The 26628-nt window shown below is 40.0% G+C and overlaps 1 protein-coding gene and 1 pseudogene across 14 annotated transcripts in view; both read right to left on the bottom strand.

Annotated features, from left to right (window-relative positions):
* The window catches only part of RAD51B (RAD51 paralog B), a 447505-nt gene that overhangs the window by 219373 nt on the left and 201504 nt on the right, over positions 1-26628 (bottom strand). For all 14 annotated transcript variants that reach the window (XR_011047977.1, XM_068398402.1, XM_068398405.1 and 11 more), the window contains one exon: positions 19726-19822. Coding sequence is in view for 13 of the 14 variants with exons in the window: in XM_068398402.1 (XP_068254503.1) it covers positions 19726-19822 (97 nt within the window). In the remaining variant the exon portion in view is untranslated. The remainder of the gene's footprint in view (positions 1-19725; positions 19823-26628) is intronic.
* LOC137662672 (large ribosomal subunit protein eL15-like) lies at positions 20960-22071 on the bottom strand (annotated as a pseudogene).

The following is a 26628-nucleotide window of genomic DNA, read 5'->3' on the forward strand; positions in this document are numbered from 1 at the left end:
TCAACTCTACCTCTGTTTAAAAGATAACTGAAAAAAAAAGTGACTTTTTATAATGCGTTGATAGTCGTATAACCAGAAAGGAATAAGATCCCAGTTTATATAAGTGCCTAATCTCATCAGGATCTTGTTCTGTACTGGATCAGTGCTTTTCACACCAATGTTCTAACTATTCCACTGTCCACTGAACTATACAGAACCAGAGAGCAATGGTTAACATGTTTACTGATTGCTGTGGAAGCCATTGATGGCCTCAGTACAACTCAGAAATCCCACTTGGTTGGAAGCAGGTATTATTTTGGACATATTTTTGATTCCTATAAATCACAAGTGAACAACTTGCATAACGACACCAACAGCAATCACCAATTTGAATATTCCCCATAAGAACCAAGCAGCAGGCACACCTTACCCCACATCTTTCAAATCTGACCTGTATTCTTCATCTGAGCCCTGTGCCTCCAGCACACTGGCAAACATGCAGAGCTTCCTGAGCCATCCAGAATCTCAGTGACTGATTGTTTTGGTTTTTTTTTTAATATTAATGGCCACAGCTCAAAGGAGCTTTTCTATGCTTTTGATCTCCACTACAAACGCAAAGGACTGAGCAGCATGTGGCCAGGAAAAGCTGTATCCAGTGAGAGGCTATGAAAACTTCTGCTTGTAGAGTCACTAAAAAGGGAAGGTAAGCTCTTCCACAACACAGTACAAAACCATTTCTATGAGAATTCTGCTTTATATATTTGGAAACTGTAATTTGCATCCATCCATCCCTGTTCTCAAAATCCCAGAAGTTCCATGAGGGCACGTTTCAAAAGAAAGCATAGATACACCAGGTTGTTTTGTGCACCTCACCAAGCTTACATGATGTCACTGCATGCAGAAACTAACAGTATACACATATGCTATGAGTGACCGTGAACAAGTTATTCCTTAGGCATAATGCCTAGAAAAATGAAAGAAGAATTTTCCAAGAAAACTTCTAGAAAAACTCATATAAATAGTTAGTGAAGCACAGAGTTATAAGTATGCACTTTCTCTCATGCCTTAGGACGACTTCAGATTTTAATTTCTTCAACAGATGCACTTCTTCGCCAGGTTCTGACAAGACTGTTCAGAAACCCAATGATTACAGTGCAAAAAAAGTTTTGTGCCTTCATCTATAAAACATATCAAATGGACTGCATTTAGCCAGCCTTCCATTTTCCAGTCTCATTTTCCGTTACAGTAAAATCATGGCAGTACACACAGCCAGAAGGGTTTCCTGTGAGCATCTACCCTGGTCTGCACCCCAAGAAGCTGGGTTAAAGATTGTTTCTATACAGATGTCTCACGTGGTCTTAAATATATCGATAACTAGAGTACCAGCTTCACAGATGAGCTGCCCCAAAGTTGTCATGCATACTGCTAGTAATCTATATCTTCTAAGGCTGAAGATTACCACTTCTCCTTTCAGTCACTGCACACTCTTACACATTCGCCCACACAGCTGAGAAGACTGTCAAATAGCAATTGCAAGCGTAAGTACCACATTCTAACCAAACTCCTGCAGCCTGGCATGGAAAAGCCTTTCTACAACAGGGACTGGGTTTTGTGGTCCTCTTCTGAACTCTCCTCCAGTATTTCCATACCCTCCCCAAACTCTGAGAATCAGAATTGGACACAAATTCCAGCAGAAGTTTACCAGTCCTGGGTACAGTAATAAACAGCATTCCTCCATTCTACTTGGCAATCCTGCTAAAGCATATCAGGATCCCATCGAGAGGCTCTTTGCCAGAGCTGATCAGCAAGACAGCTTCTGCTGAGGAAGTTTCAACTACTTTCCCACCCCAGGATAATCTCTGGATTACGGTTTAAGTCTGTTTCTTACGCTGTATGCACAAACTTGCATTCTTTCCTCTCATTTACATTGCCTTTATTTGGCTGTAATAGAACTACACAGAAGTATGGCTAATCTTTAAAAAGGAGTTAAAAACCAGACAAGGAGATATATGGAATAACCCATTAAGCCATGAGATGGCCCATAAAAGTTGTGTGCAAGTATGCTGCTGAGTCAAAAAGGGGAAAATCTTCAGTCCCACTGTCCATCTTGGGAATTGCCTGGGAAACCATCACATCGATGGAACAGATCTGGCACTATTCCACAGAATTTAATTCACAAGTGAAAATTAATCTTCGAAAAAGCTACTACTTGCTGCTGGTATTTAGAAGGAAAGTGTCCCTTCAGCCTAGTATCCCACCATTCTTGTATGCACTAATAGTTTAACTAATTTGGACATTTTGGGGAATATACACACCCATTTTATTAATTGTTTTCAGTCACAAGCATTTACAGTCATGTTCAGTGCAGATTGGAACTTTCATTTTAGGGGAACAGATGGTATCTTGGAAATGAAAACACAGTCAGGAAGAGTGTAACACATGGACTTACCCTGTCCACCTATGGTCCCTCAGATATTTATCTGTAAAGGCCAAAGGACAAAAATACTTTAAAAACTATGTTACATTATCTTTTACTTGTTTCCTTTTGCAATGCCAGTTGTACAAGCACGACAGCGTAAACAGCACGATTCTCCCTTATCAGTGACCTGTCTGCTCCAAGATTTATTCAGAGGGCAGAAGCAGGTTCCCCAGCATCATCACTGACTGATTTCACAGACACTGGATTACCCTGTCAGTAAGGCTGCTGGGAGTACAGTCTGGACAGACAGCAAAAGCCTTTGTTTACACACACATTCTTTCTTAACTAACAAGGAAATAACTCAAGCTAATATATGTAATGAAATAGCTTGGTATAAACACATCCACGCACATATATGTACACGTATCATGCACAGAGCCTTAAGTCTAGAACCACAAGGAACCTGCAGGTGGGAACTGCTAGTAAGAGATGGTCAGAAAATCAGGCCTATCTGCCAGTTTTTGGCTGCAACTTCTTCAAGTATTTTCTGCCCAAGCACATTAAAGCTCCAAAAACTAAGGTCTATTGACCATAGTTACCTGGAGTCTCTGACTCAGTCTTTGGCCATGCAATAAGATACAGTTTTCACTGCTGGGTCACTGGTTTGGCCCAAGTCAAGAAACTGGCTGTAGGAGAAATTATGTTTCACCTTTAGGTCACTGGTTTGGATCCAGTACAGGTCAGTAGTAGCTGAATGTCATCACCATCAGACAGTTGTTTACATTTTGATGCAAGATGAATTTGCTAACTTACTAGTTTCACTACATACTGTAGTATCTACATCACAGATGACCTTCACAACAGCTTTAGAAACTCAGCAAAGGACTAAATGGGAGCCTGAGCTTCCATGCTGATTGACTGGATGTGGAGTCTCCAGATCAAAGCTGAAATACAATAAGCCAGTAGAACAGCTTGTGTCACTACCACTTGTGTTTGATGGTTGAAGGACAAGAGGAAAGAGACTATGGTTTGAAGAGCTCTCAGCTTGGTGCCTTATAGTAACACTAAAATCTATTAAAAAGTACAGTCTGTTTATAGCAAATATTTTCCTAACTACAGATGTAAGTAGAAGGCACAGTTGTTTGTGTCAATACCCTGAAAGCACCAAAATTCTTTTAATCTAGCCTATATTAGGTGTTAGGAAAACGTTAATGTTGACCATGAGGTGGGATTTAAAACACTCTCTTTAAACACACCTTGGTTACATCTGGTCAGTTACAGTAAGTTCATCACTGACGTTACATCCAGATACTTTTTCAAGGAATGTCAACATTTGAGGGCTATGACTTACTGGTAGTTTAATGTTATCCTGGGATTAATATGAGAGAAGTGGGCTGTGAGTTACGAGGGGATGTGTACTGCAAGAGATTTGGCAGGCCAGTGTTCTCATTAGGCCAAAATTTGGGATGTCCTAGGTCTGTATGTATGCTATTAATCACTATCTGAGGCATATCAACAAAAGTAGTTCTTTAATTAAAAAAGTCATTGTTCATTTCAAGAGGAACAGAATTATCCCTATCTGCAGAGTTCAGATTTTGGGAAAAAGCAGTTTCCTCAAGTTCTGTTCAAAACAATCTAAAATCAGCCAGAGGCCTCCAGAAGAGAAAATATTTTTCTCCTCCTGCCTTCAGGCAGGACTACTCCATCTCAAAATTTATTAAGTATTTACCAACCTAAGCTGGCAAAGAAGACAACCTTCAAACCATCAGCACATTTAACAGCAACAAAGTAAGCAGATTTATAATTAAGAATTAACTATTCAGAGAGTAAGATCCCTGTCTTTTGAAAGACAGTTAATAGAGTAAGTACATATTAGAGATTCATCAAAATGTGTAACCTTGTGTGTGGCATAACTAAGTATATATAGAAAATGATAGTAAGAAAGAAAAAGTACAAAACAGACAAAAAAGTAGCATCATAGGCTCACAGGACATGTCAAGGTGGAAGGGACCTCAGGAGGTCTCTAGTCCTACCTCCTGTCCAAAGCTGGGACAGCTATAAAGTCAGACCAGGTTACTCAGGTCTTTATCCAGCCAGGTTTTGAAAACCACCAATGATATAGACAGCACAACTGCTCTGGGCAACCTGCAGTGTTTAGAGTGTAGACGAAAAGAAAGATACAGGCAGACAGAAAAATGCAGAAGGAAACATAAAAGTACTTGGAAGTGATATTAATGACTGTCACAGAAAGAAAAAGAAAGGATAAGGGAAGAAAATAAAGTTCTTTTTAAAAGAAGAAAGAAAGTTCAGGAAAACATTTTTTAGTACTTCAGTTATTCACGAGCCTAATGTGAAGGGTCTGATTCTTAAAGTCTTGATTTTGTAAAACAAAAAAACAACCCAAAACTGAAACAAAACAGAAAACCTTTATGGCCTTTAAGCCATCTCAACACAGACTCCAGAACCTGAGGAAATAAAAGTGATCAGCTACTTTCAAACAGGTAGGCTGCAGCCGAGCCTGTTGAGAAGCGTTTGACACATTTCTGCTAAGATTTTGAGGATGAACAATGAATTACACTATTTTGTGTGCTGAACTCTGTAGTTCCATCAGATAAGAAGCTGACTGGGAGCTCCTCAACTAAACACATCTACCATATGGCTGCTTTAATGCTTTCCTTTGCAAGGATTTGGGAAATGGCAGGAAAGCATGGCAGGGGCATTTTTAGTGGCTGGTGGATTAAGAGATTTGGATAAACATTTTAAGTTTTGTTTCCTGGCCTATTTGTTCTCTTACGACCCTTCTGATCGCAGAACCTGCAAACACAGGACTTTGTCGGAGTCAGGGCAGAAGAAGGATATGGTATTAATATCCACTCTGTTGCCACTACATGGTCAAGCGAGACAAACGAAGATAAAAATGGACAAACAAAATTATCATTTGGTTTATTAGCCAATAGTAACAGGACACACAGGGCTATAAAAGCTTAGACATCGAAGGCACAAGTCCCTAGCTTAAAGAGTTTATACAGACCACCACCAGTCAGGGCACCACATGATTCTACAAGACTAAGGGATAAAAAAGATTTTTCCTTTCGTGCCCTCCTGCCTTTTTTTATTGACATGGGTTGGTATCACTAGGCCTTGATTTAATATCTGAAAGGCCTGTGTCAAGAAGAGCGTGATTGCCTCGATGATTCAGTCAATATGGAATTGTGGCCCTGGAGATGAAGAGAAGGCTGGAAAGGCAGTAGAAGCAGCCAAGGAGACAAATAAGAGGCTCATCACTGTGCTCACTCCACAACAGGCAGCACACAGAGCTAACATTAAAATCTATGCCTGTCTTCTTAAGTTTAAGACAACAATACCGAAGTTAACAAGATCATTTTAGCATTCAAAGTAAATAATCAGGTGACGACAGGAAGCCACATCTGAGCGTCTGAACTAAGAAAACCTCACAGAGCTTCAAGTGTCCGTGACGCAGTCTTTTCCAATCAAGTGTAAATAGGACATCTCACCTCACCCAACACCCTGGACCACAATGTTTTGAAGGTAGCAAAGGAGGAAACCACGCTGCAAAGAGGAAGCGACAAATTCAGTTTTAAAAAGCTTGCAGGTTTAAACCAACTTTATCATAACCAGAAACAGCTATTAAATTCTGAAGCAATAACACATCATTAGCAATTAAACTGCTGAAACTGGGCAGCGAGCTCTCAAACATTTTCAATGGCACCATTGAGTGCAGGGATTCCTCACCACTATGTGCAAGGCTACCACTGGCAGACAATTGTTTATCAGAGCAATTAGATTATGGCACACCACTACCACAGGTACCTGTGCAAAATGCAAGACAAACACCACATAATGGAGCTAAAAAGTATGTCCGACTGGTAAATATTTTTATTTTTGTTTTATTCTTCACTGGTTTAGCAAAAGCAAGACCTTGCAAAACAACACTTTTTGGGTGGGAGGGTGCAAGAATGAGGAGAGAGAGGAAAAAAAACACCGCACAGACAATAACTCAGATATTATTTTGTGTAGCATGTCTCTAGTTCTGATCAAGATCCTCAGCCTCGTCTCCTCTCTTGTCTTCAAGATTTTTATTTTATCAGCAGAAACATATCTCCACAGAACACGTCACTTCTGATAAAACACTTTTTTCATTCAAACCACAGTTGTCACAAAAATTTTCAGCACAATCAAAGTAAGAAATACTTTATTATGTTGAAGTCCACTGCGAACCCACTGTTTTACAGACACAGCAAGTTGTATTCATTTATTTATTTGTTTGTTTGAAATGCATATGATTCAAACTGCACTACACCAAACTGCAGGTGAATTTCTACCACCTTAAATACTGATGCAAAAGAACAACCACCAAATCCCGGGCTGACACTATAATAAACTCAAAATTGCCCTAAATTGCACGGGCTGCCATTTGACTTGCTCACTATTACTATTCAGCCTGCTGGACACAAATACCTTGTTATAAGAAGTGTGGAAAGCGAGGTATACCTACCTAAGGGAAAGCCACAGCTCATTAAAATAAATTTTCCAAGTCCTTTACACAGTCAGAATGGCATGAAGTTGATACAGCCTCGTCTCATCCATAGGATCTTCCCATCCAGACAAAAGACATTTCATTTTAACAGAAGGCAGGTTCGTCTCAGGATCTATCTACACCATGCACAGTAAATACTAGAAAGATTAGCCTGTGCTGACCTCTCTGCCTCTGTGACTCATCTGCTGGAACCCTCTGGATTCCAACAGCTCATTTCACTCTAACTCACACGACCGGCACAGCGGTGACTAAGCAGCAGATGCACCCTCAGGAAAAGGAGAACTGGGCAGCTGTTGATCATAAGCCAAGACAATGAACTCTAAGGACATAAAGCACTTGACATGTTGATCCCATGCTGTCCAGAGTTACCTCATGCTATCCTGGAGGAAAATAATGTGACCAGTCTTTGCTAGTTTGCATTATTCTGGTTGAACAGTCAACAAAACAAACCAGAGGCTCCAACGATCATGAGGTTTTTGGCATTTAACCTGAATCCACCATAAACTTTTCCTCTTGAGATTCAGATACAATCACTGACAGGCACTATATTAGCTTGAAGGCACTGAAGTTTATCCTAAACTTCATTCCTACCAAACACTAACAGGAAAAGGTTTACAGACTTCTAAAGCTTAAAAAAAATTGTAGGCCCATCTTCTTAGTCACTTTTCTTTCAGCAGGTAGTAGTTTTCAGCGGGTAGCGATCCAACAACATTAACTAACTCTCAAACATGACAGCCACTGTTTCAACTCTTAAAACAGAACATCAACATTATCAGTTTGAAGTTAAAAACAGGGGGAACAGCAAGGAAAAAGGTAGCCGGATAGGACTTATGGAAGATCACTCAGCAGCAGACGCTGAGAATGATTTGACCCAGGAATTTAGTACTCAGGGCATATGCTCCCTGCAGCTGAAACGTGACTATAGGCCAAGGGCAAGCAGAATGTCATATTTCATAGCACAAAAAACAGTAAATGAAAGACATGACAGCACAAATGAGCTTGTCAAATCCTACCAGCTAGGATTTGAGCTGGTATCCTGCTGAAATGCATACTGTTGTTTCTTGTGATCAAGTATTACCTGAGCTCTGTAACCACAAGTTACCACAGTCAGGCTATGGGATTACAGCTTATTACTGACCCCTCCTACTGCTCTTTGGAAGTGGTCGGTATTGACTGACTTACATAAAAACATGCAAGAAAAACATTTCATAAGTTTGTTTGAGAAGCAAGTCCACATTAGCAAATAATTTGGCACAACAGTGTCAGCCGGACAAAAGAGTTGGTGTTGATCCCCCTATGGCTACCCCGTATGTGCATCATTGTTCTGTTCCAGACTCACCTGCTCTGGTTCCCTGGTGAGAACATCCCTGCTCTGGCTGTGGCTTGAGGGCCAGCCATTGGCTTAAATCGTTCTGCCTCCATGATGGTTTTGAGCACAACTGGCTAACATGGAGGGGAACTTCTGGTTTAATTTCCTACAAAAGTTCTCTAGTTGGTGCACATCAAAACCACTCCACATAATGAACAAACATGCAGCAAGCAAAGATCATTGAGGACTTGCTTCAAAACCATGCTACTGATCTCAATGAAAACACCACTGCAGATGCAGGCTAAGAGATATTTGAGGCACAGAATGAATCTTACTGGAGGGATCTGGTAGAACATGGGAATTTATGTACCTCTACTCTCAATGTATTTGAAAAAACAGCAGTCAACTCCTATACAGGGTATATTCCCAGAATAACCTAGAGACAAAAGCTTCAACGACTTCTGGATTCAGATTGGTTATCAGTAATTTTAATTAAGAACCATCCTGCATCATTTACAGTTCTTCCTTAGATCCAGATGACAAAATCCAGCCCACTGGTTCGCTAAGCAAAACCAACAAACAATGAAATTCAATAAGAAGTTGAAAATCTACCATATAAAAAAAGGAATTAAAATTAAAAGATAAGCAAGGGAAGCAAAAAAATGGATGAAATCAGATATTTTAAGAACTCAAGAATTTATTTATTTTGTGTGTAAGACATCAAGATTTTTTTCCCTTCCTTCAAAGCTACAGGGGCATAGCTGTTGAAGCCTGAAATTTTAGTTCCATACCCTTTTGCTCTTAAATTAAACAAATGATCTCAGTTTTTGGAGCGGTTTTTGACTCCAGGAAAACTATGCCATTAAGAGAGTGCCAGAAACATATTTAATTGATGCATGTCCCAAGAACAGCTTAAAAGAGTGCAGACATACCACATATAGATTTCAAGGAAATTACTGAAAAGCCACAGAGCTTCAACAGAACGTGATATGTGAAACACGACATATGGAAGACTCAGTATCAAAAGGGTAAATTCAGTTCGGAAGATATTAATCTGATTACCTAATAGGTACTATGAATCGGATATGCTCCTCTGTGCACCATATCCAACCTGGACAGATGGAGGAGACTTCATGCTCCATTTTCTGACAGGTAATCAGTGGTGAAGGGATGATCAAGTTACAGATGCAAAGTTTCGAACAATTTTTTCATTTGGGAGTGATGTGTACAGTAACCAGCCTATAACATAAGATTTTCTGACTTTATTTTCTTGCATGGCTTACACACTCCACAACTTGACTGCGCTGTTCTCATTTTCAGTTGAATGCTCTTCACGCACCTGCCTGACAGAAAACCAGTCCAGCAAGATCTCTAAACAAAGTGCTCCATATAGAGCTCTGAAACAAGGCTTGCACAGACTGAATTCAGGCTAATTCGATGCAATACAGTTTTTTATCCAAATGATAAGCAATTGTCATATTTTTCTGCACCATCTCCTCCTCTCTCATTCCTGCCATTATTAGGTTCCAGGATCTATTGGCAAAAAAATAAGTAAAAATAAATTATCTGGTGCAGGCTCCTCCCCTTGTCGGATTCATGCAGTGATGCCACAGTCAAACTTCCATGACTGTAAATTATAAAGTCAATGGCCTTGGACTATCAAGTCAGTTAGCTATTAAAATGTTACTATATTACATTATGGTAATGAATGCTATCAAAAAGAGATTTGAAATCTATTTTTGTTGTTGTTTATAATCTCCATTTAAGATTGGGGCAGAACAAAGCTTAAAAATCAGATCTCTAATCAGGACATCTGTAACGGTGTTTTACATTAAAAAGGCTGTCTGCATGGCTTATCAAAGACCCTAGGCTTTGCAGGCCACAGCAGCAACCACATAAAGCCGCTTTCTGTTTATTTCTCCATCAGCATCCCACATCTGTAAGACTGTGCTCATACATACAGGTATACGAACAATAGAATTAGTTTTACAAAATATAGGGGAAGACCTAGCCCACCTCCACTAACATTGCCCTATATAGCTTTTAATTACTTTGAATATAACTTTTAATTATTTCAGCAGAGAGAGACAGTCATCAATCCCTGCATTAGGGCAAGGAGTATTCAGGAAGAACCGTTTTGGAAAGGGTGGCTTGGCAGAAGCAGCAAGACAGAGAGATGGTGGGGCAGAAGTTACAGCTGGTACACATCCAGTAGTCATGGCCAAATCGGCTGCGCCACGAAGGAGCTGGGGCTTGCTGCCAGCCAACTGACAGGGAAGTAAGATGAAGAGGCAAGCCCATGAAGAAAGGCTGCAGTAGCGTGGGAGGACTATGACCTTTTGATCTCTGAGATGTTCCTGATGTACCAAAGCGACATGTCAGCTCTAATAGGCTGCACTCTCCAACTGGTGGCAGGGGCCTACAAATTACTGTGAGATCTGAAGGCATTTGTTGTGATGATCCTGGGTTGGATGGGGCACATCAGTGCTTCCCCAGCAGGACGATCTGACAGTCTATCCCAACGATTCCCAAACCAGGGGTCGTCACCTCCAGCAGAGTCACATCCCCACAGAGTGCAGTTGCAAGCCTGACAGAGATGCGATTGCTTATGTTAGTATTTAGGGTCACAAGCTCAGCTGGGGTGAGTTCACCACCAGAAACAGAGCCACAAACAGAAACCATTTGGGAACAGCTGGTCTAACAGATTTCACGCTCAGAAACAACTTCTTGATATTCAGCTAAAATGTGCCCAGACTACTCCCTTACACATCCATGTGCCAGCCTGAAACAATAGCTCCCCTGCCAGGTATGAAAACGGCTCAAATTACTCCCAATCATGGCTGTTTACCCAGTAGTAGCGTCTGCTTTGGGTTTGCTTTTTCCTGACAAATTTTCCATTGTTAATAGTGGATCTATTCATACTTGAGCCACTGTCTTTTCTACCCTTCCTCAGAAGAGAGATGTACCTAGTGAAGCACCAGCTCAGGCAGGAATCTTCTGTAGACTGCAGCTTGTCTGGGAGACTGGAGCAACAGCAGGACATTTCAGGAGAGTAGAAATTAGTGTGAACAAAGCCTTCCTCTAGTTAAGCACTAGACATTTCCTCTTTCTACCATTTCTTCACCCATCTTTCTGTACAGCACTGTGACCACTTGGGTTGCTCTTCTCTGAATGCTCCTTTATTTTTATTTTTTAGTATAACTGATATTATGACAAGACAAGCAGAATCCAGATTAGATGAGTATTGCCCATGTGGAGCATGCAAAATCTGTTTATACTCAAGCTGCCTATTTTCATTAAATTAAGAGATAACACACGAACCATATACTGTCTTTTTATTATCATGTTATGTTTGGGTTTAATGTAACGTTTTAGGAGCAGACTGTCATTGGGAAGAAGTTCATTCACATGCCAGAGCACCCAGCTTCAACCTCCAAAAAAGGCTAATAGGTTATAAAACTTCCATCATTTAAGACAATAAATCATTATTACATTAATAAAGCAGGAAATACACACAAATTAAGCAGAAGCACCAGTGTGCTCTTTCTACGATTAAGGGGAATCATCAATCATAGAGGCTGCCTGAGATTAACAAGGAGCCACTTTTTCAAACATCCTGCAGTAAATCCAGAGGAAACCCAGCTGGAACTGCAACTAGAACATAGGCATCAGACTCCGAAATCATCCTCTGTCCCCTCATCCTCGCCTTCTCTTTTGGCCTAACACCTGCACCCAGGGTCACTCCTAACTGATTCAAGTTCTGCAGGTGAGCCATATGCTTCATGTAATGCCACAAGACAAATATAACTCCTACATTGATGTTTTCTCATGTATAGAAATCCTTCTGATCCCTCCCAGTTCCACCAGACGAGACATCCACTGCTGACACTATAAAACTCCCTAAGAAATGGGTCTAAATGCTACTGAATGATGAAGAATCAATTAATATTTTTTTCCTCAGCCTCTGCTAGTACAGATTTAAGGATAACTCACAGTAAGTTAAGACAGAATTTAATTGGTCATTGTGCACAGGGACAACTGGTGTTTAGCTCTTTCCTACCCTTGAATCCATTTTTCACAATGTAATTTGAAAGATAAGTTAGTTTGGAACAGTTCCACTAACACTGGTGTAAATGTAGTGCTGCAGAGGAATTTAGAGACAAACCATGTCTCGTGTTTCTGATTTAAGCCACTGATTTGCAGGACCACAGTAAAAATGCTGGTCGATCTTTTCTATTCTGCACAGGATAGTAAGAAAAGGCAAAGGAGAAGGAGAAGGAATTACTCCCATAAAATAACCAGGTCTCTTAATGCTACCTTTATGGTATAAACAAAAGTCTAAATTCCAACATATAAAAGAACATAGTTTCTATATTCACCCACACTGAAATATGAGTTAATCTTATTTTTAAACATTTCTAGGGCATAAGGAGATGACCAATTGCAATCTTGTTACAATGCTTTACAGCTATATGCCATCAACTGAAACTCAGTGACTGACCCATGCATGCTCTCAGCTTCCTGCAGTTAAAGGAAAACAGGAATAAACTAGTGTGGGTAGTAGGATTCATGCAAACCCATTTTACTTTGCATTGGAAGGTGCAAAACGTACTTGGTCGCACTTTGTCTCAGCTGAGGTAAGTTACTTAGCAGCTGAGAGGTGGTAACTCCTAACCACTCAACTATGACTGTAAGCACTTCTGTTATCATGACTCTGGTTACATCGATGAGCGATTCCCAGCAAATGTACCTGAAGGGTTTTTGGATTACAAATTGTTGATTAATGATTGTAAGTCATATCACGTCTTCAGAAAGAAACCACAACAAGGCAGTAAAACTTTGTATTCTATCATCGCAGCAATTAGGAAATGAGGAGTGGAGATTCTCTTAAACTGATATATAGAGGCCTTTGAATGCTCCTGCTGACAGTTTTCAACCCTTTCGTAGTCTAGATCAAGTGATAATGCATATGTCATTCAGCTTGAAACTTCCATAGACATGTACAGTCTCTGTAACACTGTCTTACTGAGAGATTTATCTTTTGATTAAAAAGACGTTAAAATTTGGCTGGATGTTATTATGTCACTACTTCTCACTTGTTGAAATACAGCATCAAAATTAGTACAGGCTGACATGACCACTGTTATCATGAAATCTAACTGCTCCATACACCACCGCAACCCTGCATCATGCAGAAACAATCACAATATCATTTCCCCTAATGGTTAATATAATTTCTTTCAGGCCCTGTAATGATGGTGCACTTCCTTCAGGTGTTCTCAACAGCCAGAAGGGCTTTTTCCTTCCACCGAAGCATTGGGGTGCAGACTCCACTACTGCTAGGAGCACAGAGTTACCAGAAACAATAACACAGTGCAAGCACAAGAATGAAATCCTATATTGAGGAGGCTCATTTTTCCCTCCAACACACATTAATGCCTTATATAAAGGTCACTCCTTTTTTTTGGTGCCCACTGCTTATCTATCCTGAAGTACATGTGCTACATGCTATCCTGACTTCTAGCAGGTTAAGGAAGATGAGATCCTTGCTCACCTTTCAGTGTATGTGGGCCTAACAACCTTTTTCATGAAGGGTCTGAAGCTGGAGAATTAACTCAAAGACAGAACAGACTGAAGGAACAGGAGGCTTCCCCAGCACTGTTGGCTGATGAAGGGGACTTCAGGGTCTATGCTGGGGTAGTTTCTTAAAAGACAGCTGAGACATGAAGTCCAGCAGCAAAATAAAGAATTAGAAATAACTCCAGCTGCTCCATTACAGCTCACGTGAATGGGAACCAGTGAGCTGAGTAACTCTGTCAACTCCTACACTGAAGGCAGAGATACCAAGGGCTCAGACCTGGAGGCACAATCCTGGGGCTGATGGACTCACCGAGCTCTCCTATTCCATCCTGGGAGGGTAGATGGCCTTGGGCCTTGAGTGGCAACCAAACTATCAAGTGAGAAGTAGCAATTCATATAAAAGTAAAAACAGGCAAATCTCACTACGCTTCCCTGTATCATCATGACTGTAGAGAGCAAAAGATATATTGTAGCACTTCACTATCTTGATAAGCCATAAAACAAGAAGAGAACACCATTACCTTTTCAGTGATGTGTTTTAGTCTTCAGGGTTCACACCTGCACACCAGTCTCAGTTGGGAAATTTACTCCTCAGTATGCATAGACATGGACTAATTGTTGGAATTCACCTTCCAAATAATCTAGCAATACCACTAGTGCCTTTTTGCACATCTAAAATTCACTAACCTTCACAGGGTCTACATAAGGGGTCACAGTCAAAAGATCCTTCTTACACAACGCCACATGGTTCTTGAGTTTCATAAACAGGCCTAGTAATCTCCATGCAGATTATATCACAATGGTAACCAAAAAAAGGGTTTTAGCAACTATTCCCAAATATCCAGGTCTCAGGAACTCAGAGTGGATTCATATTAAAAAGACATGCTCTTAATTTATGAATTGTCCTATTTAAAAAACTGTTATAATTAATTAACACCACTGTTTCAATGATGCAAGACAAACTATCTCCTCTTTCAAGCAAAATTGTGTAAACCAGCCTGCAATAGGTTTACAGAGCATTCAGCTAAAATTCTAAAGGCCTAAAACATGCCAAAGTGTTATGATACTTTCTAATCTATTTCAATTCCTATCGTGCTGGAGCACTTCACTAGGACATGCATTATTCTGCATTAGCTTTAAAAGTACAAGGAGGAAGTGTTTTAGAAACTTGTTTAACAGCTGCTTCATTTTTAAGTTCACAGTTCCTGCAAAACAGGTATGTTTGTGTTCTCACAGAATATTCTTTTTTATTTTTCTAAAGTCACCTGCAGGTCCAACCTTAAGCATAAGTATACACAGAAATCAATAAATAAACAAACTAAAACCAACCAACAGCCTCTGATCTCTGGGGGCCCCTCAGTTCTCTTGGTAATTCCCTCAGTGTTTCCTCTCCATTCGGCACCAGGACTGAAAAAAGGGATTTGAAGGGAGAGAAGTCATAAACTACAGAACTGGTCTTACTCTGGGGTGAAGAACAGGTCAACTCGTTATTTTCCCCATAGGAATACCTTGAAATATTAAGGAAAAAAAGTTGCAAAATAAAAATATATCCCCACATTAAAAAAAAACAAAACAGTAAACTAAGGCTTGAAGAATAAAATTATTTAACCACAATCTGACAGGAGATCAAGGACAAAGCAAAGAAGAGAAGCTAAAGATACCAGCTTCAAATCTTCTGCCCCTAAGCTAAAGTAGGAAAATCCTGTGGGTGGGAGATATCATGGTAGCTTAGTTCTCTCCAGTCTCCACAACACAAAAGCCTACTTCTGCTCAACAGCTTAAAAGAATTTGAGATCACAGCAACAAAGATGAAAAGGTCAGACTAAACTCACTGCTCACACCGTGCACTAAAAATATACAACGCTATAACAAATTGCTTGATGAACACAAATGGCAAAAGATTGAATGCTGGCCTCCCCAGAGCTAGTGCAAGTTTACAGACAAATTTAAACACAAAATAATTCTGACTTTTCCAAACAAATATTTGAAAGTGCTAGCTGAGACTGAAGAAGCCCAAGACAGCATTCATTTTTTTGCCTGACACTTTGTGCACGCTGGGAAGGGGATGCTGTTAACACGCCCCTGAGCTTTTTCCAAGAAAGATGGAGTTTGGCTTTGATGGTTGCGAGAGGAAGTTAGAGCTTGCAACTGGCAGATATATTAACAGGACAGGCACTGGTGGACTAGAAGGGACCTCAAGTAGGTCATACTGTCCTATCTTTTTGCAGCACACAAATGAAACACGCAAATTTCACCGTCCAGCTAGCGTTCAAATACATAGGCTTAGAACTAATTTCTAACTACCCTCTACATTAGGTGACATCCAGTCACGTAAACTTTGCAAAAATAACAAAAACAGTACAGTCATAGCCACAGGTAACTTGTTTAAAAACCTCAATTAACAATCACACAAAATATTTTGTTGTGGACATTTGCACTCCATTTCTATCGTTCACTTAGCCTAATGCAGCTTAAATCTATTTTTTTAATTATTAAAAAATTATTTTAATTGGGTTATGGGCTACTTTTTACATGTTTAAATAATAAAGCATTAATTCTTCAGGCCACATTTTGAAGCCCAGTGATAGTCCTGGGCTCACCTGACCATCTCTGCAATCTAAAATAACTTTAAGGCTTCTCAAAGTTGTCTTTGACTGGAAGAGCTAAACAGAGGCTATTTCATAGAGCAAGGACGAACGTGAAATAGCAGTATTTATAACATGCTCCGGTTTACCCCCTACAATGGCAGGGTTTGCGAGAAGACTACATAAGAACGGTATGGCTAGAAATAAAAAGTGGGTTTGCTTCCTAGGGAAGAAGTGACACCCTTATGTACCTAAGAATTTTAGAGCTGCAGAAAAACTTTATTAGTCTTACTGACTTCATGATAATCTGGCAAGTATGCAAAGGCCAAATGAATGCAAGGACTCAGCCCACAGGTACAGAAACTTTTGTATTTTATTCAGCACTTTATTTTGTGGCAAACTAAGTGTTTTGTTTTCTGTCTTGAAGCAGAAGCATGCATAGAGCCGGGAATTTAGCCGGACATAACCGTTTCCTACAAGTACCACCAACAAACACAGTTCAACTGTTCTTACATTGCTGCGTAAGTGGTGGGATTTTACAGTCAGCGCTGCTTTTATAAAATCTAACATTTTTAGGACACAAGTTTTCATGCACTAGATTACAGTTTTACAGAAGACAAGCTTTGAGCCTGAAACAGCTTGACAATATCCTTTCAGCTTGTTCATCAGATTAACTTTCTGTCACACGTCAGAGGAACAGCTTCCTTGCTTTCTTGCCTAATCTAACACATAACCCAAGCAATTCCCTTAGAAAGCACAATCAGAAGCAAAAACAAAAGCCACTGTAACATTCCATTTCTTTCTAATAACACATTCAGTTTGAAATTCTCATTTCTGCCTCTAAGAAAGATTACCCTTTTAGCAAACTATTTACAGTGACGGGACTCTGATTTCAGATAGGATTAAAACAACATATTAGACATATACAAACCAAGGGGTCTGAGTTGCTTATAGGACTAATAATGTGTTATGGGTCCTTTCACATCTAGGTCACTGGTTCAAATTCAGCTTTAGACGATGATGAGTGAAAAGGAAGAATGAGGTAAGAACCCAGTCATGAATCTGGCCTCTATTCCTGCCTCTGCAACATATCCACTTTGTGCACTTGGGCTACTCACCTAACTACTCCTTTCTGCAAATTCTACAGTAGTAAAATAGCAGTAAGTAGTATGAGTATTGCATTAATCCTAGAAGACTAATAAATTAAGGATTACCCAAGATTGTCAGAAGATTAAAGTATTGCTACTTCCAGGCTGTTCAATAGCTAACATGGTATAAATCAGGGAGGACTTTCTCAGGACAGGTCAACACCGCAATGTTAAAAAAGAAAAACATTGGCCACATCTATATCTTTTGATATCAAGATAAACATGGAAATCAAATGCTGAACAGACCTGAAATTCCACTTTTTCTCACAAGTAGACAGCATGGGATAAAACTGAAGCAAACTGGAAATCCAGAAGCAGCCATATTATGGACAAGAAAGACGGAAGGAGAAAACCACGTAGTGTGGAGACACACTGTTCTCTCCCATTACACAACACAGCACATAAATGCCATGTCAATGTTAGTCGACAGAAGAGGGAAGAAAGGGAGAGAAAGAAAGAAGTTTATCACCCCTGCATCCCTTGATAAAACTTGAATTACCGAAGGAGCCTGCACTGCTGCTGTCTGTGCTGTTCTTTTTTGGAGGCTAAACAAAGGTTTCCATTTTCAACAAGTGTCATGTTGGCACATTTTACCACTTCAGACCCTTAATTAAAAACAAGGATTGAGAGGAACAAAGGAAAACAACACATACACAGAGCACCAACACATCTTAACACATTCTTGAGTTAAAAGGTGAAAAATAATGGTGGTAGAGAGTTTAGACACAACATGATAGCTTCATTAATAAGCTGTAACTGCTACAAAAATCATCATACCATCTCTTACATAGTCCTGATTTCAGAATACTATTGAACAATGGCTCATACACAGCACTGAGAATGTTTCATATTTACAGGAAAATTTAGAAAGATTACAACTATTCCATGCTTTTTTCCAAAGACTCTTCAAATATTTTAACCACAAGAACAAAATATGATTTACCGAGAACATATTTTGTTATTACTTCCACTTCAGTCAGCTATGCCTTTCTTTTCAGAGGAAGCTCATACAGAGCAATTCCAAAGGACAAAGAAAAGTACAACTACTGCGATCAAGAGCATTTAATGAGACAATGTGCAACAACTTCTTGCCAAGAAGGAAATCATAAAGATGAAAAATGATGCCTTCCTCTTCCAAATCTAGTTACCAAATTTCAACTCTTTCTGACAGATGTAGGGAGCAATATTCAAGCAATGAACTTCAGAGATACTTTGGCAATGGACAGAGCCAACAAAAGCCACAAGCACAATTCCAAAATTATTTAACGGGCTGTGCTTTGTCCAAGCTCCTATTGACAAAATTGTGAAGTAAACACATCAATCAGTGTTAAGGCATTACACTGAAGTTATTGCTACTCTTTGACATCGTTTAATCTATCTTCAACCTCATTCTCTTGTCCATTGAAATGAGTTGCAGAAATAATGTCAGTTTTAACCACTGCTTAGTTGGTTTTGTCACCAAGCTGTTCTTGTATTAAGTCAAACAAGCTTGAGGGGGATGCTTGTGATCAATCAGAACAAAGATAAGCTGACCAGAAGCACCAGAAAGTGCAACAAGGAGAGAAAGAGGGGAAATACCTATATGATACAAAGTAGGAAGTCTACAAGCGGCATCGCTCAAAACCTCATATTACATTCACACAATATTGAGAGCTGCAGTTTGAGGCACTGTACTTGAAAACCAGACAAGCATAATGCAAGGGACAGGACTGAGTATTTGCTCTCCTTCATTTTCGACCTGCTCTTTCTCTTTGGAAACACTGATAAGCATTAGATAAGATCAAATTTGTAGCCTAGCCCATGTATTAACTCTAGCAGCAGCTTCAGAAGACTGAGAAAATAATGCTCTAAATGCACGTGAATGAAAGTACAAGGCTGAGGAACATGTTAATAGAACTGACATGGCTCAAAAATTCATTCCCAGCCCTTAGAGAGTGTCAGATCCTAATAGACCTACTTTTTTTTTTTATTATTATTTATAAATGGATTTTCAGAGAAACTGAAAAATAATTTTATTCCCAGACTGGTTTATGTTAGACTTGGTAACTCAACTCTCGCAGCCCCCTGTATATCAACAGAAGACTGCAAGTTACAATGTGGATTTGTGTCAGTGTAGAGTTTCAGTTCTTATAGAAGGGATATCTTACCTTCAGACAGGGACAAATCATCAGCTGGAGTCACCAGGTCTGCCTGGATTGCAAGGCCATTGCTCAGCGATGTGGTAATCTGATTCGTCAAGATAACCTGCAAACAGACAGGGAGAGGGGGAAGGGAAATGAATTTTTATAGCTCCTGGAAGGCAGAGAGCAGCCCAGGTGAGGACTGGAATCCTCCAGGCGTGCATCCAGGCAACCCTCTATTCTGACCTTCAGAAAATTCAATACTCAGAAAATTTTGAACTACCTGCACAAACTGAAAGAGGTAATTGCAAAAAGTGCAGGAAAAGGGATACTGTTAAAAAGATGAAATACTAAACAACAGTACGTTGATACAGCCCCCTAAAATGAAACTACTGTTTTGAAGATCTTCCTTCTTCAATGAACAATTTGATGCTTCTTACAAAAAGCATGATTTTCTTCATAGGCAAATAGAAAATCTATTTTCCTAGTAATTTCCACACAACTTACACATTTCCTTCCTCTGGCTGAAACACAGTACCACAGAGAAAGGTCCTACAGGGATACATCCCCACTGATCTGAAGAACTAAAGTACTAAATTTCACAGAGCTATCTCTATACAAGAGGATTTTTCAGTGTTTTTCGGGATCACAAGATTCTGATAAACAACAGACTGTAGTACCCACACAGTGCTCTCCTCTGACAGCACGAGCAATGGTCTTGCAAGAGATGAAGTTTCTTGCACCTTTGAACATGTACTTTTTCCTAGTAACAGAAAGCATTAAAGCAATCACTGCAAACACCATAGAGAGAAGAGCACAGGTATAAACATAGTTATCTCATAATGCTTTGGATCTCTAAGCTGCTGCAGTTTCCGCAATTACAATTGGTCTCCACTCCACAGACTGACAAAAACTTCAGAAATTACTTTTTTTTTTTTTTTTAAGAACCAAAATGATCCTTCTACTTGCACTGAGAACAGACTCCACACCAAACAAACTCTCTTTGAAATTAATGGCCTGTCTTCAGCTGTTTTTGACACAAGAGGAAGGGAGAAAGGAATCCTACACAGTACTTGGTGGATGTGGTTTCATGATGCTACTGGAACAAATTAACAGCTTGCCATTGCTAAAAGAAGAAGAATTTCTCTGCTCTTCCCTCCACTGCTCCGCCCTCCCTCTGATCATGGCTTCCTCCTGCTTTCTAAAACTTTCAGTAGTATGATATGACACTCTCTCCATTTTCTTTTTCTATTTCAAGATCTCACAGAAGCCATATCAGATCACAGTTGCAACCGCAGTGGTGGTGGTGCAGGGCATTGTGTCTTCTTCGGACAGCATGATGTGAGCTACCAACAATGTGATGGAGTCTGCAACCTTTACCAAGACCACAACTCTTCCTCCCCGCTCGCGTTAGCCCACCCAACTCTGTGATTGTAAACAGGCACGGTGGTGCCTGAGAGCTTTATGGTCTGTATCAACAGGACTAAATTGAAAAGTTTGTAAATCAATTCTTCATCTACTCAACAGGAGTTCAAGACCTTCAGAGCCCCATAGTGATGTCCCTCATGCTCTTCTGCTACTGACTGCAAGCTCTGGACAAACTTCAGCTGGCTACCACCACCCTGCCCAGCTTAACCATAGGCTGCACCTTTTGGGACTGGGCACTTACGACGGCTGCAGTGAACACAGATGTCATAGGTAACAGCCTTGTTTGGCGTTACACCTAGGCTAAGGTTCTTAAGGTACGAGTTGCAATACTGCCAACAGCAAACACACAAGAAACGCATCATACTCCTCCGCTGTTTCCCTCAGAGCTGCTGTGTGCACCTATAAGCACCCAAAAGCAGATAGGAAAGGGCCTGGTACACAGAACCCCTTACAGCCACTGTTCATCAGAATACAAGGTAAGATTCAATTTAATAATGAAGAAGAAAAAAGTCACTTTTTCCTTTCTTCTTGCCAGGGTACTTATCTTCCATTTTAGTAAGCGAGTTCATCCTTGTGATAGGATGAACAGCAAAACTGGTTCAAGGCAAATGAAAGGGGTGAGCAGCCAAGAGTCAGGAGGGATAAGGAACAGGATGCGAGACCTTTCCTTCTTAACACTGTTTTCACTTCGTTTTCACTGTGTCACAAAACCCACAACCTCACTTGTCCTTTGAGGCTCTTCTGGCAACCAGACATAAGATACACCAACAATATGGCACAACACTGAAGCTTTTCCTCAATCCAGTACTAGAAAATGTGCTGAAACAGAACACACTTAACAAACTTACACACACATACTGGTGGGGTATGAAGTTTTAACTGGCACACTTTTGCAATGATCACATTATTCACAAGTGTCAAATGCTCTGTAAGCAATGCAGTCATCCCAGACCTGTGCCAAGATAATCTTTGTACTGTGCCATCACGTATTTTATTATTTATACACCACATTTTAAAGAAAAGCTACCGTGCTTGAGGATCTTTTATAAATTAAAAAAAGACCTAGGCACACCATGTTTCATATTGCTCTCCTTCAAAGGAAACTGACTTTAAAGGCTTCAAAAATCAAAAGAAAAATGAACAAGAATAACGCAACTGCATTTTTTTAATCATTCAGCTTTTCTGGCCTCCTCTTTAACCAGGAACTCCACAGCACTGCCCACTGTAGGACTGTAAATCTTCTTCAACATTTATGTTTAACTCAAGCTACACCTCTGAACTTAGATTTCAATTTCTGATGTGTTCTTCAATAACTGTTCAATACTAACAATATCCTAGACACCCTGTTATACTGCTTAAAAAGTCAGTTTAAAAACGCAGAATCCTAACCAAGTAAATGTTCCTCTCTGCCTTGCTCTGAGGATGGGAATTAAGTGTATTCTTAGTTCCATGACTTCACTGATAGTTAAACATTTGCTTAAATACATGTATCTTGAACAAGCACACTTCCTCTGAGATGAAGCCATATGCATGTGCAGAATGCTTATTTTGGAATTAACTGAAAATTATTCTTAATTTCTGCAAGCCTGCAGAGCCAACACAGAGATTCGGTTCTCCCAGAAGTAGAAGCCAAGAGGCTGTTAGCCAAGCACTAAATTTGTCATCAAATTCCCTGTCACACTTCTGGAGCTTCGCTTACTGCAAAATTCTTCCATCAGTTATAGGTATTCCTATTATCAACCAAGCAATACGCATCTTTGTGCAACTACCACAATACAGTTTGAATCTCACTCTGCAGGTGTGCAGAGTGCTCCCAAATCTCACTGGCTCAAACAAGCTACGAGTTGCTAACAAAAGGGAAAAAGCTGGCCCTTACTCAGCTCCAGTTCTCAAGAAAAAAGTTAAGGCACTCAGATTTAGAGAACTCCTCTGAATACACATATGTATCTTCAAAACTTCAATCACAAGCCCTTGCTGGAAAGTGCTACGATTTATTTTTCCCGGAGTAAAACTTTGGTCACAAATACTTTGGCAGTGAATAGTGCCATTCCAACAAGACCCTGTATTTTCAGCAATCCCTAATCCTCCAGACATTCAACTTGAAGCTCTGAATGTTGATACCACTCAATTCCAGTGTCACATCTAAAGAATGTATTAACTTCTCCCTAAAGTCTCCTTCACCAACCCTAAAGACATGCTTACACTCCATTCTGCTATCCTTTGATATGGTTCAATGTATTCAGAGAGTTGCAATTAGGTGTCTGAGGGAACAGTTAAGCCTGAGTGTGATATACAGGTAGACAAAGGAGGTATTGAGTGAAACAGCTGTGTTACTTTCTGATGAGTAATTGCATTTGTGCATGGACAGAATCAGATGAGTCTCACACATCGATTCAAAGATGTGCACAGAATATAATGCTAGTCCTGATATTAATGATCCCATAAGTTACAAATCACCAACATTATGAAGAAGGTGGTTAGAGCATTTCCCTTTGGTATGCTAGGTGCCACACTTGAAAGAAACGACCTCTCACTGCTAAACAGCACCTGGAAACAGTTTGGGGTCACAAGTCCAAGCAGACTTATTAGAAAGAGTGCCTTGCACTGAATTAGCAATAGCTCTTCCTCAGCTTTTCATTGGAGATTTGCCATTAAAGTACAGATTAGATTTACCGTGTTTAGTACAGGAGCCCTGCCAAGTCCTCAGTCTAAGCAGGTAAGGAAAAGTTGCCTCTGTTGTGGTTCCTTTTGTCAGCTACTGGACATCATTACCAGCCAAGCACAGCTTCCACTTAAGAGGTTCAATGCCAATCAGGAGTTTATTATCTTCCAGCAGAACACTCAACAGTGAGAATGTTGCTACATGATATTTTAATGTTGTCATATTAAAACACATAGGATTTTATAATACATCGTATTTTATAAAATACCCAGTATTTTAAGAGGAGCTCCTATTTACACTATCAACTAAGGGAAAAAAATATTTCCATTACCAGAGGTACTTTCATGACCACTAAGGCACTAAGAGTCACAAAACACATTACACCTCTCCACACACAACTGTGTCCTGACATGCGCAACAGGTAAGGAGGCTGTTATTGCTTTCTGTGTCTACCTTGTGGTGACTGAAGAGTGTAGGGCTTCTTCAGCCAGTAACTGTGCATGAACAGAAAACATCCTCCACTGCTAAAACAAGAGAAAAAGACAACAAAAAGGTCAGCTAATACTGGAAACTTGACCCACGCAGTCTCCTATGGAGTTCAAGGAACGATTGCTTTTAACCTTTCAGCCTATTCACTTGCAACTGGTTAAGCTAGCTATTTAACAAGTGAAAATTTACCATCCCCAGCCTTCCAATTCTGACAGAATTACAAACACTGTAGAAATTCACTCAGATTCAAATTTCAAAATCACTTCTGGGAAAGAGTCTACTACTTAAAATACCACACAATTGACTGACCACACAATTTCCCAATCTTATGAAGATTTTTACTTCAGCATAGCAACCTTAGATTGTAAAATAACCCCTTCTAGCCATCAGAAGTGTTACGACAGCGAGAAGAATCCTTTTCATTACAGTTAGAAAACCTGGAGATAAAAACAAGGAGACAGTGGGAACACATTTTCAAGTTCCTAATTTTAGACACCTTAAAAAAATGCTTGCTTTTCTGATCACTTCCCCAATTTTTATAGGTGCTGATACCTGGAAAAAAATGGAAACAAGAAATTCTCGCGGAAAATAGTGTTCATGTTCTAGACAGGTCATTGCTACTTCTAAGATTACCCCAGAAGTCAACACCACTGTTTATATTCTCTGAAATCTTTACATGTTGTTGTGAAAATAGAATCTCCTTCCACTGCTGTGACTTCAGCAGATGCCAGTTTTCTGGAAGCACATTAGAAAAGTAAAAAACTTATTTAAGGTGTCTAAACTCCCAATACCCCCATTTTCTGGGAATACCACAGTTCCTGCATATGTGGAAAGCCCCTGCAGGTCCTGGGAGAGAGTTGGCCTAAGAACTGAAATATGACTGCTTTACACAGAAGAATAAGCAAACTATTTTTTGCTTGGTTATTTATACAGTACAATTTTTCAAGTACTCCTCCTGCCCTTCCTAGGACCACACTGAAACTACTAAATCTGACTTTGTCATCCTTGTAAATGCAGTTGAGTAAATAAGTCATTTTCTGTAAACTTGTGGTCTCAGCCTCCTTGTTAGTTTATTGCAAAATTAAAGGGAGCTCAGCACAGAACTATCAATCAGTAACCAGCAAAGGTATAAAGTCTTCTGGAATGTACCAAGTGGTGAAAAAAACCCACTCTCTCATGAAATGGCTGTTTGTTAAAAGAACAGAGCAGAATTCCCCATTTCACATGCAACGCTACTTAGGAAAACTCTTATTAAAGGTTTCCTATTGAGCTGGGAGAGCAAGCACAAAGACACTTGCAATAATCCCAAATTACTTCACCCTTACTAGTCCACCTATTTTGTGGTTTTCACTGTACTCAAGCAATGTCACTAGACAGCACCAAGCACAAGTGACAGTCAGCAGGGCTGGGATGCTGACTCAGAATGCTGAAGGAGAAGGAAAAGAAGCTTTACTGATCCCCAGCCATTCTTCATAGCAGTCCCTGAGAAGGCACCTCTCCCTTTCCCTGAAGCACAGAGCTTTTAATGAGGCATTCAAGCAGTCAGTAACGGGTCGAAACAATGGTGACTATTGTCAAGGCACTAGCAAAAGAAAAGTGCACCAAGCAATACCACAAAGCCAGATGGGGTAGGCAACAATCCTGGAAACAGAAAAAGGGAACAGTGAGAAAACTGGGGTGAAGAAGCATGCTTCAAACAGCTGTGAGAACCGCAGCCTTCTCCTTGGGAACCTGTTACAGCTCCTCAAGACTGGCATCATTCTGCTCAAGGAAGAACCCTAAATTACCACCATCTGTCATAGTAATAGGATATTTGTGATGTTCATCTAAGCTACACATTGAATTAGCTTTTTCTTCAACTCCTGTTCATTCAGGGAGATTTTCTTCAGCATCAGTAGCCATTTGCCACAAAAGCTGTCAAAAGTTGTCAATATCATCAGCAGGACTTGTACCTAATAGTCACAAGCAAGAAAACTTCCTTTAAACTGAGCATTTTCAGTGAAATCAGGGAGTTACAGACAGAAAAAGGAAAAGTCTGAACTGCAATACTGAGAGATCCTAAACAAAATAAGAGTTTTAAAGAGAGAATTTCAAGTGCCCACAGCTACTGGGCACTTGAAGCTGGCTACTGCAGCGATGCTTTGCAGGGGCTCACCTTGCAGGAGAGTGGGCTTCTCCAGTGAAAAGCCTCTGCACAATCGAGACAGTTCTGGGCTCCAAGACCAAACCAAACATTTTGTCCTGGTTTGGCCTAAACCAGACCGATTTTCCTTTCAGTGATTTTTACTTTCAGCTAAGTCTCCTCTAAGTAACTGCACTTTCTGAAACTAACTGCATGTTTTTGCAGACAG

The sequence above is a fragment of the Nyctibius grandis genome, chromosome 4, assembly GCF_013368605.1.
Source record: "Nyctibius grandis isolate bNycGra1 chromosome 4, bNycGra1.pri, whole genome shotgun sequence".
NCBI lineage: Eukaryota > Metazoa > Chordata > Aves > Nyctibiiformes > Nyctibiidae > Nyctibius > Nyctibius grandis.